We start from the raw sequence: 18,997 nt of genomic DNA, 5'->3' as shown, positions 1-18,997 counted from the left end.
CAAACCTTTTCATTTATATGTGGCCGAAAATAAGGGCATTGCAAAAGGAGTATTGACTCAGAAATTGGGTCCCTGGAATCGCCCAGTTGCTTATTTGTCAAAAAAAATGGACCCTGTGGTATCAGGATGGCCCACCTGTTTAAAGATAATCGCTGCAGTAGCCGTTCTGGTCAAAGGTGCTGACAAACTAACTTTAGGACAAAATCTAATGATAACAGCTCCTCATGTCCTGGAGAATGTAATCCGTCAACCACCGGATAGGTGGCTAACTAATGCCAGGATGACCCATTACCAAACCCTGTTGCTAAACTCAGATCGCATCAAGTTTGCTCCAGCCACAGGACTCAATCCAGCTACCTTGCTACCTGATCCCGATTTAGAAGGCTCCACCATCATCCATGATTGTCAGGAAGTGTTGGCTGCAGCACACGGTAGTAGACCAGATCTGACGGACCTACCCCTTCCTGATGCTGATTTTACTTGGTTTACTGATGGGAGCAGTTTCCTGGAAGGAGGTAAGCGTCGGGCTGGGGCAGCCGTGGTAGACGGAAAACAAGTCATCTGGGCAGCTGCGCTACCACAAGGGACCTCAGCCCAACGAGCTGAATTAATTGCCATGACAAGGGCACTGGAGATGGCAGAGAATAAAAAGGTAAACATCTACACGGACAGTAGATATGCATTTGCTACCGCTCATATCCACGGTACCATCTACCAACAGAGAGGGTTGCTAACCTCAAGTGGCAGAGAAATTAAAAACAAAGACGAAATTGTGGCTCTATTGGTTGCACTTATGCTTCCCACTAAAGTTAGCATCATTCACTGCCCTGGACACCAGAAAGACAATACCCCAATAACTAGGGGTAATAATATGGCTGACAAGGTGGCCCGAGAAATGGCATCGGGAGAAGTCATTTTAGGACTGTCAGATAAAGTTCCTGAAAAACCAGGCAGCGACGAGGAAATCATCCCGACCACAACCAAAGGATCTTTGTCCCCTCAGCAAGCAGAATCCATGTTACCACAGATTCATAGATGGACACACCTGGGGACTAAAAAAATGATATCCCTGTTACATAAAACCGGGTACGGAACCCCTGGATTGACAAAATTAGCTGAACAAATTGTACAGGAATGTGTTCCATGTCAACAGGTAAATGCTCACAGGGGAAAACTTGAAACTGGAAAAAGGCTCAGGGGAGACCACCCAGGAACTTACTGGGAGGTGGACTTTACCGAAGTACGTCCTGGAAGGTACGGTAATAAATACCTCCTGGTTTTTATAGATACTTTTTCAGGATGGATAGAAGCCTTCCCAACGAAGAAAGAAACAGCTGCTGTGGTAGCCAAAAAGATCCTAGAAGAAATTTTTCCTCGATTTGGGGCACCAAAGGTAATAGGGTCCGACAATGGTCCGGTCTTCGTCGCCCAGGTAAGTCAGGATGTGGCCAGATATTTGGGGACTGATTGGAAATTACATTGTGCATATAGACCCCAGAGTTCAGGTCAGGTAGAAAGAATGAATAGAACTCTAAAAGAGACCCTAACTAAATTGTCCTTGGAGACTGGCAGTACAGATTGGACGGTGCTCCTTCCTTTAGCCCTGTTCCGGGTTAGGAATACACCTTCCCGGTACCATCTTACTCCTTTTGAGGTGCTATACGGGGCCCCACCTCCCCTTCTCACCTTAGGAGAAGAAATAAAACCAGACTGTCAAAATAACACTGACTTGTATGCTAGGCTATTGGGACTCCAACTGGTCCAAAAGGAGATATGGTCCCAACTCGCCGAGGCCTACCAACCGGGAACACCAGGAGAAACTCATCTTTTCCAAGTCGGAGACTCCGTGTACGTCCGTCGGCATCGAACCCAGACATTGGAACCTCGATGGAAAGGACCATACACCGTCCTCCTCACCACCCCAACGGCCATAAAAGTGGACGGCATCGCTGCCTGGATTCATGCTTCACACGTGAAAGCTGCACCAGCGACGGCATCATCAGGATGGTGGGCCCAAAGAACCGACAACCCGCTCAAACTCAAGCTTCTACGAACCTAAGACTTATAATTTTGATTTTACTGCCTTTATTGACTGTAAGTGATTTTAGCCCTCACCTGCCCCAACGTCTAACTTGGCAGGTAATTTCTCAAACTGGAGGTGTAACTTGGTCCATTAGCCATACTGCACCTCCCTGGACCTGGTGGCCAGACCTTTTTCCTGATGTCTGTAAACTGGCCATAGGAGCTCCCTATTGGGATCTAGAGGGTTATTATGATCAGCATAATGCTCCGTCCGAACTTCTAACTAGAGCTGATTACTCTGGAGAGGGTTGTAAAAATCAGGTCCGAAGAAGTTGGCTCAGAACCCTCTCCTTCTATGTATGCCCCGGGTTCCATCGCCCCCGATCCCTGAATTATAAATGTGGGGGAACTGAAAATTTTTATTGCCAAAACTGGGGATGTGAAACCACAGGAGATACTTATTGGAGACCCACCTCAACTTGGGATTTTATTACAGTAACAGCCAACTATACTCATACTTCTTATAGGGGTCCCCAACCCGTCGCCCCTGAATGTTCAGGATGGTGCCAGCCCCTCAAAATTTCCTTTAGTAATCCTGGAAAAAGGGATAAAGAATGGATAAATGGCCATTCATGGGGCATTAGATTTTACAAGAATGGATATGATTTGGGAATATTGATGACCCTTAAGCTAAAAATTGAGACTCCCGCTCCTGTGTCGATAGGCCCAAACCCTGTACTTGGCCCCCCCCCGTTACCCCCAAACCCTGTACTTGGCCCCCCCCTGTTACCCCCAGCCCCTAAAAATAACGGGACCTCTGGGCTGAAAGAGACAACGATTAAGCCCGGAACCCGCCAGGATAGAATGCTTTCTTTGGTGCAGGCAGCTTTTACGGTCCTTAATGCTACAAACCCGGAGGCTACAAAATCATGTTGGCTCTGTTATGCTGCCCCTCCCCCTTATTATGATGCTATAGGATATAGTTCTAATTATACTAATGTCAGCTCCCCGGACCATTGTCGATGGAAACAGGAAGGGAACAGTAAATTAACTCTGTCTTCGGTTTTTGGAAATGGTACTTGTGTAGGAACACCTCCCCAGTCCCATCGACACCTTTGTCATGATTTTAGCCTCCCTTCAGGCTCAGGATATCTTGTACCTCCCCAAGATGGATGGTGGGCATGTAACACGGGGCTAACCCCTTGCGTTTCTCTAGAAGTTCTCAACACTTCAGCTGATTTTTGTGTACTAGTGCAATTAGTTCCTAGACTTATCTATCATTCAGATTCGTCCTTTCTGGATGAATACGAGGGAAGAAAAAAGAAAAAGATAACCCTCACGTTGGCCATGCTCCTGGGACTAGGAATAACTGCTGGGATAGGAACAGGAACCACAGCCCTCATACAACAACCCCAGTATTATGCAAGTTTAAGACAGGCTGTAGACATCGACCTTCGAGCATTAGAAAGTTCCATAACTCAACTAAAGGAATCACTCACCTCACTTTCAGAAGTGGTGTTGCAGAATAGAAGAGGCCTAGATTTGCTGTTTCTTAAGGAAGGGGGATTATGCGCCGCTCTAAAAGAAGAATGTTGCTTTTATATTGATCATTCAGGAACCATTACCAAAACCATGGATAAACTCAGGGAACGCTTAGATAAAAGGCAAAGGGAGAGAGAAAACGAAAAAGGATGGTTTCAATCATGGTTTGATAAATCCCCCTGGTTTACCACCTTAATCTCTACTCTGTTGGGACCTCTTATTGTTTTATTGTTGATTTTAACTTTTGGACCATGTATTCTAAATCGCTTGATAGCATTTATTAGAGAACGTATCAGTACTGTACAAGTTCTAATGCTAAGACAACAGTACCAAAGTTTACGAACAGAAGATTGAAATTCCATGATTGGAATCAATAGTCACAAGAAAAAGGGGGAAATGTGGGACTCGAGGGACATTGTTCCAGCTAATGATTAAGAACTCTCCAGACAATAGGGGCTTCTTAGACAATGGGTGAATTTCCAGGATGTCCGGCCCCCTTCCGAGAAGGAGGGAGATAAACAAAATGTAAAAAAGGTATCTGTCAAAGAACCAATCAGGAAGCCTGGGACAGGTTCCCTCTCTGGTCCGAACAGAAGCTAAGAACCTATCATTAAAAATCACAATTGAATCCACACTTTGCATAACAGGAAGTTGAGACCTATAAAAATGCATGTTCACGCCCTGGGGGGGTTCCTTCTTCGACCTCCTGCGTGAGGACCAAGGAACCCCGGTGCACCGGCCTTCAATAAACCTCTTGCGTTTTGCATCGGCTTCCGACTCTTGTTGTTTCCTGGGCGAGTCGAAACTCCTAGGAGACCGCGAAGGTCTAACATTTGGGGGCTCGTCCGGGATTCCACTCGCCCCGGACCACAAGAACATCGGGAGTTGGAGGTACCAGGTAAGCTCGAGCTTGATTGTCTGTTTGTCCCTTGTTCTTTGTGGGCCATTATCGGAGGAAAGCTGTAAGAATCGGCTTATTATGGAATCTGTATCGGACCTCTGGCTAGGCAGACGTGCTAATAGCCGGCGTCCATGAGCCCTAGGGGACGCCCTGGTGGCTCATCTGGAAGGAGAGGCAAACTCTGTCTCCCCTTCACTCGGTTTCGGCAGTTCCCTTTGTGATAACTGCCATCTGAAGAGGTTTCGGTTTTGAAGCGAGTTCGCGGCGGCCCATACGTATATGTGTTTTAACTGTGGAGTTTTAACTGTTTCTGTATTGTGGTCTATTCTTCTTCTCTGACGGACGACAATGGGACAAAGTATGACGACTCCTCTTTCCCTTACCCTAAGCCATTGGACCGAAGTTCGGGCCAGAGCCCATAATTTTTCGGTAGAGGTAAAGAAAGGAAAGTGGCAGACTTTGTGTGCCTCTGAATGGCCAACATTTCAGATAGGATGGCCCCCTGAAGGATCCTATTCATTAGACAAGATTAGGCTGCTGAAGTCTAAGATATTTAATATAGGACCCCACGGACATCCAGACCAAGTACCATACGTCTTGGTCTGGGAAGATTTAATTCTCTCCCCACCTCCGTGGGTCCGGCCCTTTGTTTCCTCAACAGGCACGTCCACGCACACATCAGTGGCGTCAGAGATATTAGCCCTAAAGAAAAACCCCAACACGGAAAAGCTACCCGGCGCCCCAGATCCACCGAAAGCGATTTATCCTGACCCGCAGTCTGATTTCCTTCTTTTGGATTCCCCACCCCCTTATCCTCCGGCCCCAAACCCCCTACCACCTAGAGGACCCCCAGCTCCACTGCCCTCAGCACCAAGGGGACCATCCATGATGGAAGAAGAAAGGGGTCCCTCAGCGGGCACTAGGAGCCGGAGGGCTATCTCCCCGGACTCCACTGCCCTACCTCTTAGAGAATATGGCCCCCCCGATGGCCAAGGGAATAGACCTCTCCAATATTGGCCCTTTTCCTCTGCAGATCTTTATAATTGGAAAATGCATAACCCAACTTTTTCTGAAAATCCACAGGCCCTTACCACTTTAATAGAATCTCTTGTTTTCTCCCACCAGCCCACATGGGATGATTGTCAGCAGCTGCTTCAGACTCTCCTAACGACTGAGGAGAGGCAACGGGTTCTTTTAGAAGCCAGAAAAAATGTATTAGGTGCCAATGGGCAACCTACCCAGCTGCCTAACGAGATTGATGTTGGTTTCCCACTCGTCAGGCCAAACTGGGATTTCAATACCCCGGAAGGTAGGGAGCGCCTGAAAATGTATCGCCAGGCTCTGGTGGTGGGTCTCCATGGAGCAGCCAGACGGCCCACTAATTTGGCTAAGGTAAGGGAAGTCACTCAGGGGCCCCAGGAATCACCAACTGTGTTCCTGGAACGTTTAATGGAAGCCTTTAGACGCTTTACCCCTTATGATCCAACTTCGGAGGAACATAGGGCTACTATAGCAATGGCTTTCATAGATCAAGCGGCCCCTGATATTAAAAAAAAATTACAGAGGCTAGATGGCTTGCAGGGATTTTCGCTTCAGGAGTTAGTAAAAGAGGCAGATAAAGTATATAACAAAAGAGAAACAGAGGAAGAGAAGGAAGAAAGAAAGCAGAAAGAGCAGGAAGCCCGTGAAATAAGACGGGATAAGAGACAGGAGAGGAATTTAAGTAAGATACTGGCCACTGTGGTTGGAGGAAGAAATATAGGGGATAGAAATAGGCAGGAAGGGCGAACGGCAGACAGAAGGCGGCCATTAGACAAGGACCAATGTGCCTACTGTAAAGAAAAAGGACATTGGGCGAGAGAATGCCCTAAGAAAAAGAATGGAGGAAGGCCAACCAGAAACAAAATCTTAACATTGGAAGAAGAAGACTAGGAAAGTCAGGGCTCGAACCCTCTCCCCGAGCCCCAGGTAACTCTTAAAGTGGAGGGGGAACCTGTTCAATTTTTGGTGGATACTGGAGCCCAGCACTCCGTCCTTCTCCACTCAAAAGGTCCTATCTCAGCTAAAAGGTCATGGGTACAAGGAGCCACTGGGAATAAACAATATTCATGGACCACACGAAGGACAGTAGATCTTGGGATTGGACGAGTAACCCATTCATTTTTGATTATTCCGGAATGCCCCTATCCTTTGCTGGGAAGAGACTTGCTCTCCAAAGTGGGGGCTCAAATTCACTTCCAACCAGAAGGTCCCACCATAACTGACAATAAGGGAAGATTACTCCAAATATTGACTATGAGATTGGAAGATGAATATAAATTATATGAAAAACCTTCATCTCTACGGGTTAATGTCACAGATTGGGTAACTCGGTTCCCGCAAGCCTGGACAGAAACCGCTGGTATGGGGATGGCTAAAAATCGGCCCCCAGTACTAGTGGAACTCAAGGCAACTGCCACCCCAATAACGGTTCGTCAATAACCCATGAGTAAGGAAGCCAAAGACGGCATCCGTCCTCACATACAGAGGTTGCTGGAATTGGGCATGCTGGTAAGATGTCAATCCACGTGGAATACCCCTCTTTTGCCAGTTAAGAAACCGGGAACTAATGATTACCAACCAGTGCAAGACCTGCGTGAGGTAAATAAACGAGTGGTGGACCTCCACCCCACAGTACCAAATCCTTATAATCTCTTAAGCACTCTTCCGCCCCAACATACATGGTATACTGTTTTGGACCTTAAAGATGCTTTTTTCTGTCTAAGACTTTCTCCCCTCAGCCAGCCTTACTTTGCCTTCGAATGGAAGGACCCAGCATCAGGAATATCTGGCCAACTGACATGGACTTGTTTACCTCAGGAATTTAAGAACTCCCCTACCATCTTCGATGAAGCTCTTCATCAGGACTTAGCGTTATATAGAGAATCAAATCCACAGGTAACGCTACTTCAATATGTTGATGACATCTTATTAGCTGCTGAAACCCAGGAAGATTGTATCAAGGGAACTGAAAAACTGTTAACAGAGCTCAGAACCCTGGGATATAGAGCTTCAGCCAAGAAAGCACAAATATGCCAACAACAGGTCAGTTACCTGGGGTACCTGTTAAAAGGGGGACAAAGATGGCTCACGGAGAGCAGAAAGGATACGGTGGCCCAAATTCCGGCTCCCAAAAACGCCAGGCAGGTTAGAGAATTTTGGGGGATGGCCGGATTCTGTAGACTATGGATTCCAGGGTTTGCCAAGCTGACAGCCCCATTGTGCCCCCTCACCAAAAACAGCACTCCTTTCGTTTGGGGCGATAAGGAACAACGGGCTTTTGACCAAATCAAACGAGCTTTACTTTCAGCTCCAGCCCTAGGACTGCCAGATGTAACCAAACCTTTTCATTTATATGTGGCCGAAAATAAGGGCATTGCAAAAGGAGTATTGACTCAGAAATTGGGTCCCTGGAATCGCCCAGTTGCTTATTTGTCAAAAAAAATGGACCCTGTGGTATCAGGATGGCCCACCTGTTTAAAGATAATCGCTGCAGTAGCCGTTCTGGTCAAAGGTGCTGACAAACTAACTTTAGGACAAAATCTAATGATAACAGCTCCTCATGTCCTGGAGAATGTAATCCGTCAACCACCGGATAGGTGGCTAACTAATGCCAGGATGACCCATTACCAAACCCTGTTGCTAAACTCAGATCGCATCAAGTTTGCTCCAGCCACAGGACTCAATCCAGCTACCTTGCTACCTGATCCCGATTTAGAAGGCTCCACCATCATCCATGATTGTCAGGAAGTGTTGGCTGCAGCACACGGTAGTAGACCAGATCTGACGGACCTACCCCTTCCTGATGCTGATTTTACTTGGTTTACTGATGGGAGCAGTTTCCTGGAAGGAGGTAAGCGTCGGGCTGGGGCAGCCGTGGTAGACGGAAAACAAGTCATCTGGGCAGCTGCGCTACCACAAGGGACCTCAGCCCAACGAGCTGAATTAATTGCCATGACAAGGGCACTGGAGATGGCAGAGAATAAAAAGGTAAACATCTACACGGACAGTAGATATGCATTTGCTACCGCTCATATCCACGGTACCATCTACCAACAGAGAGGGTTGCTAACCTCAAGTGGCAGAGAAATTAAAAACAAAGACGAAATTGTGGCTCTATTGGTTGCACTTATGCTTCCCACTAAAGTTAGCATCATTCACTGCCCTGGACACCAGAAAGACAATACCCCAATAACTAGGGGTAATAATATGGCTGACAAGGTGGCCCGAGAAATGGCATCGGGAGAAGTCATTTTAGGACTGTCAGATAAAGTTCCTGAAAAACCAGGCAGCGACGAGGAAATCATCCCGACCACAACCAAAGGATCTTTGTCCCCTCAGCAAGCAGAATCCATGTTACCACAGATTCATAGATGGACACACCTGGGGACTAAAAAAATGATATCCCTGTTACATAAAACCGGGTACGGAACCCCTGGATTGACAAAATTAGCTGAACAAATTGTACAGGAATGTGTTCCATGTCAACAGGTAAATGCTCACAGGGGAAAACTTGAAACTGGAAAAAGGCTCAGGGGAGACCACCCAGGAACTTACTGGGAGGTGGACTTTACCGAAGTACGTCCTGGAAGGTACGGTAATAAATACCTCCTGGTTTTTATAGATACTTTTTCAGGATGGATAGAAGCCTTCCCAACGAAGAAAGAAACAGCTGCTGTGGTAGCCAAAAAGATCCTAGAAGAAATTTTTCCTCGATTTGGGGCACCAAAGGTAATAGGGTCCGACAATGGTCCGGTCTTCGTCGCCCAGGTAAGTCAGGATGTGGCCAGATATTTGGGGACTGATTGGAAATTACATTGTGCATATAGACCCCAGAGTTCAGGTCAGGTAGAAAGAATGAATAGAACTCTAAAAGAGACCCTAACTAAATTGTCCTTGGAGACTGGCAGTACAGATTGGACGGTGCTCCTTCCTTTAGCCCTGTTCCGGGTTAGGAATACACCTTCCCGGTACCATCTTACTCCTTTTGAGGTGCTATACGGGGCCCCACCTCCCCTTCTCACCTTAGGAGAAGAAATAAAACCAGACTGTCAAAATAACACTGACTTGTATGCTAGGCTATTGGGACTCCAACTGGTCCAAAAGGAGATATGGTCCCAACTCGCCGAGGCCTACCAACCGGGAACACCAGGAGAAACTCATCTTTTCCAAGTCGGAGACTCCGTGTACGTCCGTCGGCATCGAACCCAGACATTGGAACCTCGATGGAAAGGACCATACACCGTCCTCCTCACCACCCCAACGGCCATAAAAGTGGACGGCATCGCTGCCTGGATTCATGCTTCACACGTGAAAGCTGCACCAGCGACGGCATCATCAGGATGGTGGGCCCAAAGAACCGACAACCCGCTCAAACTCAAGCTTCTACGAACCTAAGACTTATAATTTTGATTTTACTGCCTTTATTGACTGTAAGTGATTTTAGCCCTCACCTGCCCCAACGTCTAACTTGGCAGGTAATTTCTCAAACTGGAGGTGTAACTTGGTCCATTAGCCATACTGCACCTCCCTGGACCTGGTGGCCAGACCTTTTTCCTGATGTCTGTAAACTGGCCATAGGAGCTCCCTATTGGGATCTAGAGGGTTATTATGATCAGCATAATGCTCCGTCCGAACTTCTAACTAGAGCTGATTACTCTGGAGAGGGTTGTAAAAATCAGGTCCGAAGAAGTTGGCTCAGAACCCTCTCCTTCTATGTATGCCCCGGGTTCCATCACCCCCGATCCCTGAATTATAAATGTGGGGGAACTGAAAATTTTTATTGCCAAAACTGGGGATGTGAAACCACAGGAGATACTTATTGGAGACCCACCTCAACTTGGGATTTTATTACAGTAACAGCCAACTATACTCATACTTCTTATAGGGGTCCCCAACCCGTCGCCCCTGAATGTTCAGGATGGTGCCAGCCCCTCAAAATTTCCTTTAGTAATCCTGGAAAAAGGGATAAAGAATGGATAAATGGCCATTCATGGGGCATTAGATTTTACAAGAATGGATATGATTCGGGAATATTGATGACCCTTAAGCTAAAAATTGAGACTCCCGCTCCTGTGTCGATAGGCCCAAACCCTGTACTTGGCCCCCCCCGTTACCCCCAAACCCTGTACTTGGCCCCCCCCGTTACCCCCAGCCCCTAAAAATAACGGGACCTCTGGGCTGAAAGAGACAACGATTAAGCCCGGAACCCGCCAGGATAGAATGCTTTCTTTGGTGCAGGCAGCTTTTACGGTCCTTAATGCTACAAACCCGGAGGCTACAAAATCATGTTGGCTCTGTTATGCTGCCCCTCCCCCTTATTATGATGCTATAGGATATAGTTCTAATTATACTAATGTCAGCTCCCCGGACCATTGTCGATGGAAACAGGAAGGGAACAGTAAATTAACTCTGTCTTCGGTTTTTGGAAATGGTACTTGTGTAGGAACACCTCCCCAGTCCCATCGACACCTTTGTCATGATTTTAGCCTCCCTTCAGGCTCAGGATATCTTGTACCTCCCCAAGATGGATGGTGGGCATGTAACACGGGGCTAACCCCTTGCGTTTCTCTAGAAGTTCTCAACACTTCAGCTGATTTTTGTGTACTAGTGCAATTAGTTCCTAGACTTATCTATCATTCAGATTCGTCCTTTCTGGATGAATACGAGGGAAGAAAAAAGAAAAAGATAACCCTCACGTTGGCCATGCTCCTAGGACTAGGAATAACTGCTGGGATAGGAACAGGAACCACAGCCCTCATACAACAACCCCAGTATTATGCAAGTTTAAGACAGGCTGTAGACATCGACCTTCGAGCATTAGAAAGTTCCATAACTCAACTAAAGGAATCACTCACCTCACTTTCAGAAGTGGTGTTGCAGAATAGAAGAGGCCTAGATTTGCTGTTTCTTAAGGAAGGGGGATTATGCGCCGCTCTAAAAGAAGAATGTTGCTTTTATATTGATCATTCAGGAACCATTACCAAAACCATGGATAAACTCAGGGAACGCTTAGATAAAAGGCAAAGGGAGAGAGAAAACGAAAAAGGATGGTTTCAATCATGGTTTGATAAATCCCCCTGGTTTACCACCTTAATCTCTACTCTGTTGGGACCTCTTATTGTTTTATTGTTGATTTTAACTTTTGGACCATGTATTCTAAATCGCTTGATAGCATTTATTAGAGAACGTATCAGTACTGTACAAGTTCTAATGCTAAGACAACAGTACCAAAGTTTACGAACAGAAGATTGAAATTCCATGATTGGAATCAATAGTCACAAGAAAAAGGGGGAAATGTGGGACTCGAGGGACATTGTTCCAGCTAATGATTAAGAACTCTCCAGACAATAGGGGCTTCTTAGACAATGGGTGAATTTCCAGGATGTCCGGCCCCCTTCCGAGAAGGAGGGAGATAAACAAAATGTAAAAAAGGTATCTGTCAAAGAACCAATCAGGAAGCCTGGGACAGGTTCCCTCTCTGGTCCGAACAGAAGCTAAGAACCTATCATTAAAAATCACAATTGAATCCACACTTTGCATAACAGGAAGTTGAGACCTATAAAAATGCATGTTCACGCCCTGGGGGGGTTCCTTCTTCGACCTCCTGCGTGAGGACCAAGGAACCCCGGTGCACCGGCCTTCAATAAACCTCTTGCGTTTTGCATCGGCTTCCGACTCTTGTTGTTTCCTGGGCGAGTCGAAACTCCTAGGAGACCGCGAAGGTCTAACATTTGGGGGCTCGTCCGGGATTCCACTCGCCCCGGACCACAAGAACATCGGGAGTTGGAGGTACCAGGTAAGCTCGAGCTTGATTGTCTGTTTGTCCCTTGTTCTTTGTGGGCCATTATCGGAGGAAAGCTGTAAGAATCGGCTTATTATGGAATCTGTATCGGACCTCTGGCTAGGCAGACGTGCTAATAGCCGGCGTCCATGAGCCCTAGGGGACGCCCTGGTGGCTCATCTGGAAGGAGAGGCAAACTCTGTCTCCCCTTCACTCGGTTTCGGCAGTTCCCTTTGTGATAACTGCCATCTGAAGAGGTTTCGGTTTTGAAGCGAGCTCGCGGCGGCCCATACGTATATGTGTTTCGTGGAGTTTTAACTGTTTCTGTATTGTGGTCTATTCTTCTTCTCTGACGGACGACAATGGGACAAAGTATGACGACTCCTCTTTCCCTTACCCTAAGCCATTGGACCGAAGTTCGGGCCAGAGCCCATAATTTTTCGGTAGAGGTAAAGAAAGGAAAGTGGCAGACTTTGTGTGCCTCTGAATGGCCAACATTTCAGATAGGATGGCCCCCTGAAGGATCCTATTCATTAGACAAGATTAGGCTGCTGAAGTCTAAGATATTTAATATAGGACCCCACGGACATCCAGACCAAGTACCATACGTCTTGGTCTGGGAAGATTTAATTCTCTCCCCACCTCCGTGGGTCCGGCCCTTTGTTTCCTCAACAGGCACGTCCGCGCACACATCAGCAGCGTCAGAGATATTAGCCCTAAAGAAAAACCCCAACACGGAAAAGCTACCCGGCGCCCCAGATCCACCGAAAGCGATTTATCCTGACCCGCAGTCCGATTTGCTTCTTTTGGATTCCCCACCCCCTTATCCTCCGGCCCCAAATCCCCTACCACCTAGAGGACCCCCAGCTCCACTGCCCTCAGCACCAAGGGGACCATCCATGATGGAAGAAGAAAGGGGTCCCTCAGCGGGCACTAGGAGCCGGAGGGCTATCTCCCCGGACTCCACTGCCCTACCTCTTAGAGAATATGGCCCCCCCGATGGCCAAGGGAATAGACCTCTCCAATATTGGCCCTTTTCCTCTGCAGATCTTTATAATTGGAAAATGCATAACCCAACTTTTTCCGAAAATCCACAGGCCCTTACCGCTTTAATAGAATCTCTTGTTTTCTCCCACCAGCCCACATGGGATGATTGTCAGCAGCTGCTTCAGACTCTCCTAACGACTGAGGAGAGGCAACGGGTTCTTTTAGAAGCCAGAAAAAATGTATTAGGTGCCAATGGGCAACCTACCCAGCTGCCTAACGAGATTGATGTTGGTTTCCCACTCGTCAGGCCAAACTGGGATTTCAATGCCCCGGAAGGTAGGGAGCGCCTGAAAATGTATCGCCAGGCTCTGGTGGTGGGTCTCCATGGAGCAGCCAGACGGCCCACTAATTTGGCTAAGGTAAGGGAAGTCACTCAAGGGCCCCAGGAATCACCAACTGTGTTCCTGGAACGTTTAATGGAAGCCTTTAGACGCTTTACCCCTTATGATCCAACTTCGGAGGAACATAGGGCTACTATAGCAATGGCTTTCATAGATCAAGCGGCCCCTGATATTAAAAAAAAATTACAGAGGCTAGATGGCTTGCAGGGATTTTCGCTTCAGGAGTTAGTAAAAGAGGTAGATAAAGTATATAACAAAAGAGAAACAGAGGAAGAGAAGGAAGAAAGAAAGCAGAAAGAGCAGGAAGCCCGTGAAATAAGACGGGATAAGAGACAGGAGAGGAATTTAAGTAAGATACTGGCCACTGTGGTTGGAGGAAGAAATATAGGGGATAGAAATAGGCAGGAAGGGCGAACGGCAGACAGAAGGCGGCCATTAGACAAGGACCAATGTGCCTACTGTAAAGAAAAAGGACATTGGGCGAGAGAATGCCCTAAGAAAAAGAATGGAGGAAGGCCAACCAGAAACAAAATCTTAACATTGGAAGAAGAAGACTAGGAAAGTCAGGGCTCGAACCCTCTCCCCGAGCCCCAGGTAACTCTTAAAGTGGAGGGGGAACCTGTTCAATTTTTGGTGGATACTGGAGCCCAGCACTCCGTCCTTCTCCACTCAAAAGGTCCTATCTCAGCTAAAAGGTCATGGGTACAAGGAGCCACTGGGAATAAACAATATTCATGGACCACACGAAGGACAGTAGATCTTGGGATTGGACGAGTAACCCATTCATTTTTGATTATTCCAGAATGCCCCTATCCTTTGCTGGGAAGAGACTTGCTCTCCAAAGTGAGGGCTCAAATTCACTTCCAACCAGAAGGTCCCACCATAACTGACAATAAGGGAAGATTACTCCAAATATTGACTATGAGATTGGAAGATGAATATAAATTATATGAAAAACCTTCATCTCTACGGGTTAATGTCACAGATTGGGTAACTCGGTTCCCGCAAGCCTGGACAGAAACCGCTGGTATGGGGATGGCTAAAAATCGGCCCCCAGTACTAGTGGAACTCAAGGCAACTGCCACCCCAATAACGGTTCGTCAATACCCCATGAGTAAGGAAGCCAAAGACGGCATCCGTCCTCACATACAGAGGTTGCTGGAATTGGGCATGCTGGTAAGATGTCAATCCACGTGGAATACCCCTCTTTTGCCAGTTAAGAAACCGGGAACTAATGATTACCAACCAGTGCAAGACCTGCGTGAGGTAAATAAACGAGTGGCGGACCTCCACCCCACAGTACCAAATCCTTATAATCTCTTAAGCACTCTTCCGCCCCAACATACATGGTATACTGTTTTGGACCTTAAAGATGCTTTTTTCTGTCTAAGACTTTCTCCCCTCAGCCAGCCTTACTTTGCCTTCGAATGGAAGGACCCAGCATCAGGAATATCTGGCCAACTGACATGGACTTGTTTACCTCAGGAATTTAAGAACTCCCCTACCATCTTCGATGAAGCTCTTCATCAGGACTTAGCGTTATATAGAGAATCAAATCCACAGGTAACGCTACTTCAATATGTTGATGACATCTTATTAGCTGCTGAAACCCAGGAAGATTGTATCAAGGGAACTGAAAAACTGTTAACAGAGCTCAGAACCCTGGGATATAGAGCTTCAGCCAAGAAAGCACAAATATGCCAACAACAGGTCAGTTACCTGGGGTACCTGTTAAAAGGGGGACAAAGATGGCTCACGGAGAGCAGAAAGGATACGGTGGCCCAAATTCCGGCTCCCAAAAACGCCAGGCAGGTTAGAGAATTTTTGGGGATGGCCGGATTCTGTAGACTATGGATTCCAGGGTTTGCCAAGCTGACAGCCCCATTGTACCCCCTAACCAAAAACAGCACTCCTTTCGTTTGGGGCGATAAGGAACAACAGGCTTTTGACCAAATCAAACGAGCTTTACTTTCAGCTCCAGCCCTAGGACTGCCAGATGTAACCAAACCTTTTCATTTATATGTGGCCGAAAATAAGGGCATTGCAAAAGGAGTATTGACTCAGAAATTGGGTCCCTGGAATCGCCCAGTTGCTTATTTGTCAAAAAAAATGGACCCTGTGGTATCAGGATGGCCCACCTGTTTAAAGATAATCGCTGCAGTAGCCGTTCTGGTCAAAGATGCTGACAAACTAACTTTAGGACAAAATCTAACGATAACAGCTCCTCATGCCCTGGAGAATGTAATCCGTCAACCACCGGATAGGTGGCTAACTAATGCCAGGATGACCCATTACCAAACCCTGTTGCTAAACTCAGATCGCATCAAGTTTGCTCCAGCCACAGGACTCAATCCAGCTACCTTGCTACCTGATCCCGATTTAGAAGGCTCCACCATCATCCATGATTGTCAGGAAGTGTTGGCTGCAGCACACGGTAGTAGACCAGATCTGACGGACCTACCCCTTCCTGATGCTGATTTTACTTGGTTTACTGATGGGAGCAGTTTCCTGGAAGGAGGTAAGCGTCGGGCTGGGGCAGCCGTGGTAGACGGAAAACAAGTCATCTGGGCAGCTGCGCTACCACAAGGGACCTCAGCCCAACGAGCTGAATTAATTGCCATGACAAGGGCACTGGAGATGGCAGAGAATAAAAAGGTAAACATCTACACGGACAGTAGATATGCATTTGCTACCGCTCATATCCACGGTACCATCTACCAACAGAGAGGGTTGCTAACCTCAAGTGGCAGAGAAATTAAAAACAAAGACGAAATTGTGGCTCTATTGGTTGCACTTATGCTTCCCACTAAAGTTAGCATCATTCACTGCCCTGGACACCAGAAAGACAATACCCCAATAACTAGGGGTAATAATATGGCTGACAAGGTGGCCCGAGAAATGGCATCGGGAGAAGTCATTTTAGGACTGTCAGATAAAGTTCCTGAAAAACCAGGCAGCGACGAGGAAATCATCCCGACCACAACCAAAGGATCTTTGTCCCCTCAGCAAGCAGAATCCATGTTACCACAGATTCATAGATGGACACACCTGGGGACTAAAAAAATGATATCCCTGTTACATAAAACCGGGTACGGAACCCCTGGATTGACAAAATTAGCTGAACAAATTGGACAGGAATGTGTTCCATGTCAACAGGTAAATGCTCACAGGGGAAAACTTGAAACTGGAAAAAGGCTCAGGGGAGACCACCCAGGAACTTACTGGGAGGTGGACTTTACCGAAGTACGTCCTGGAAGGTACGGTAATAAATACCTCCTGGTTTTTATAGATACTTTTTCAGGATGGATAGAAGCCTTCCCAACGAAGAAAGAAACAGCTGCTGTGGTAGCCAAAAAGATCCTAGAAGAAATTTTTCCTCGATTTGGGGCACCAAAGGTAATAGGGTCCGACAATGGTCCGGCCTTCGTCGCCCAGGTAAGTCAGGATGTGGCCAGATATTTGGGGACTGATTGGAAATTACATTGTGCATATAGACCCCAGAGTTCAGGTCAGGTAGAAAGAATGAATAGAACTCTAAAAGAGACCCTAACTAAATTGTCCTTGGAGACTGGCAGTACAGATTGGACGGTGCTCCTTCCTTTAGCCCTGTTCCGGGTTAGGAATACACCTTCCCGGTACCATCTTACTCCTTTTGAGGTGCTATACGGGGCCCCACCTCCCCTTCTCACCTTAGGAGAAGAAATAAAACCAGACTGTCAAAATAACACTGACTTGTATGCTAGGCTATTGGGACTCCAACTGGTCCAAAAGGAGATATGGTCCCAACTCGCCGAGGCCTACCAACCGGGAACACCAGGAGAAACTCATCTTTTCCAAGTCGGAGACTCCGTGTACGTCCGTCGGCATCGAACCCAGACGTTGGAACCTCGATGGAAAGGACCATACACCGTCCTCCTCACCACCCCAACGGCCATAAAAGTGGACGGCATCGCTGCCTGGATTCATGCTTCACACGTGAAAGCTGCACCAGCGACGGCATCATCAGGATGGTGGGCCCAAAGAACCGACAACCCGCTCAAACTCAAGCTTCTACGAACCTAAGACTTATAATTTTGATTTTACTGCCTTTATTGACTGTAAGTGATTTTAGCCCTCACCTGCCCCAACGTCTAACTTGGCAGGTAATTTCTCAAACTGGAGGTGTAACTTGGTCCATTAGCCATACTGCACCTCCCTGGACCTGGTGGCCAGACCTTTTTCCTGATGTCTGTAAACTGGCCATAGGAGCTCCCTATTGGGATCTAGAGGGTTATTATGATCAGCATAATGCTCCGTCCGAACTTCTAACTAGAGCTGATTACTCTGGAGAGGGTTGTAAAAATCAGGTCCGAAGAAGTTGGCTCAGAACGCTCTCCTTCTATGTATGCCCCGGGTTCCATCGCCCCCGATCCCTGAATTATAAATGTGGGGGAACTGAAAATTTTTATTGCCAAAACTGGGGATGTGAAACCACAGGAGATACTTATTGGAGACCCACCTCAACTTGGGATTTTATTACAGTAACAGCCAACTATACTCATACTTCTTATAGGGGTCCCCAACCCGTCGCCCCTGAATGTTCAGGATGGTGCCAGCCCCTCAAAATTTCCTTTAGTAATCCTGGAAAAAGGGATAAAGAATGGATAAGTGGCCATTCATGGGGCATTAGATTTTACAAGAATGGATATGATTCGGGAATATTGATGACCCTTAAGCTAAAAATTGAGACTCCCGCTCCTGTGTCGATAGGCCCAAACCCTGTACTTGGCCCCCCCGTTACCCCCAAACCCTGTACTTGGCCCCCCCCTGTTACCCCCAGCCCCTAAAAATAACGGGACCTCTGGGCTGAAAGAGACAACGATTAAGCCCGGAACCCGCCAGGATAGAATGCTTTCTTTGGTGCAGGCAGCTTTTACGGTCCTTAATGCTACAAACCCGGAGGCTACAAAATCATGTTGGCTCTGTTATGCTGCCCCTCCCCCTTATTATGATGCTATAGGATATAGTTCTAATTATACTAATGTCAGCTCCCCGGACCATTGTCGATGGAAACAGGAAGGGAACAGTAAATTAACTCTGTCTTCGGTTTTTGGAAATGGTACTTGTGTAGGAACACCTCCCCAGTCCCATCGACACCTTTGTCATGATTTTAGCCTCCCTTCAGGCTCAGGATATCTTGTACCTCCCCAAGATGGATGGTGGGCATGTAACACGGGGCTAACCCCTTGCGTTTCTCTAGAAGTTCTCAACACTTCAGCTGATTTTTGTGTACTAGTGCAATTAGTTCCTAGACTTATCTATCATTCAGATTCGTCCTTTCTG

At 47.1% G+C, this 18,997-nt stretch overlaps 2 protein-coding genes and 1 long non-coding RNA gene across 24 annotated transcripts in view; 2 read left to right on the top strand and 1 right to left on the bottom strand.

Annotated features, from left to right (window-relative positions):
* LOC125960839 (uncharacterized) overlaps positions 1 to 17,875 on the top strand; it is a 254,745-nt gene extending 236,870 nt beyond the window's left edge. The window contains 1 exon segment of the mRNA XM_049696124.1: positions 12,229 to 17,875. Within this exon segment, the coding sequence (XP_049552081.1) occupies positions 12,650 to 17,737 (5,088 nt within the window). The 5' untranslated portion in view covers positions 12,229 to 12,649 and the 3' untranslated portion in view covers positions 17,738 to 17,875.
* The window catches only part of LOC117199207 (uncharacterized), a 1,082,321-nt gene that overhangs the window by 888,331 nt on the left and 174,993 nt on the right, over positions 1 to 18,997 (bottom strand). The gene's annotated exons all lie outside the window — the stretch shown is intronic.
* The window catches only part of LOC125960856 (uncharacterized), a 229,726-nt gene that overhangs the window by 141,291 nt on the left and 69,438 nt on the right, over positions 1 to 18,997 (top strand). The window lies entirely within an intron of this gene.

The sequence above is a fragment of the Orcinus orca genome, chromosome 13 (genome assembly GCF_937001465.1).
Source record: "Orcinus orca chromosome 13, mOrcOrc1.1, whole genome shotgun sequence".
NCBI classification, from domain to species: domain Eukaryota; kingdom Metazoa; phylum Chordata; class Mammalia; order Artiodactyla; family Delphinidae; genus Orcinus; species Orcinus orca.
Note: the sequence above shows the minus strand (reverse complement) of the source record. Positions and strands in the feature narration are given on the sequence as shown.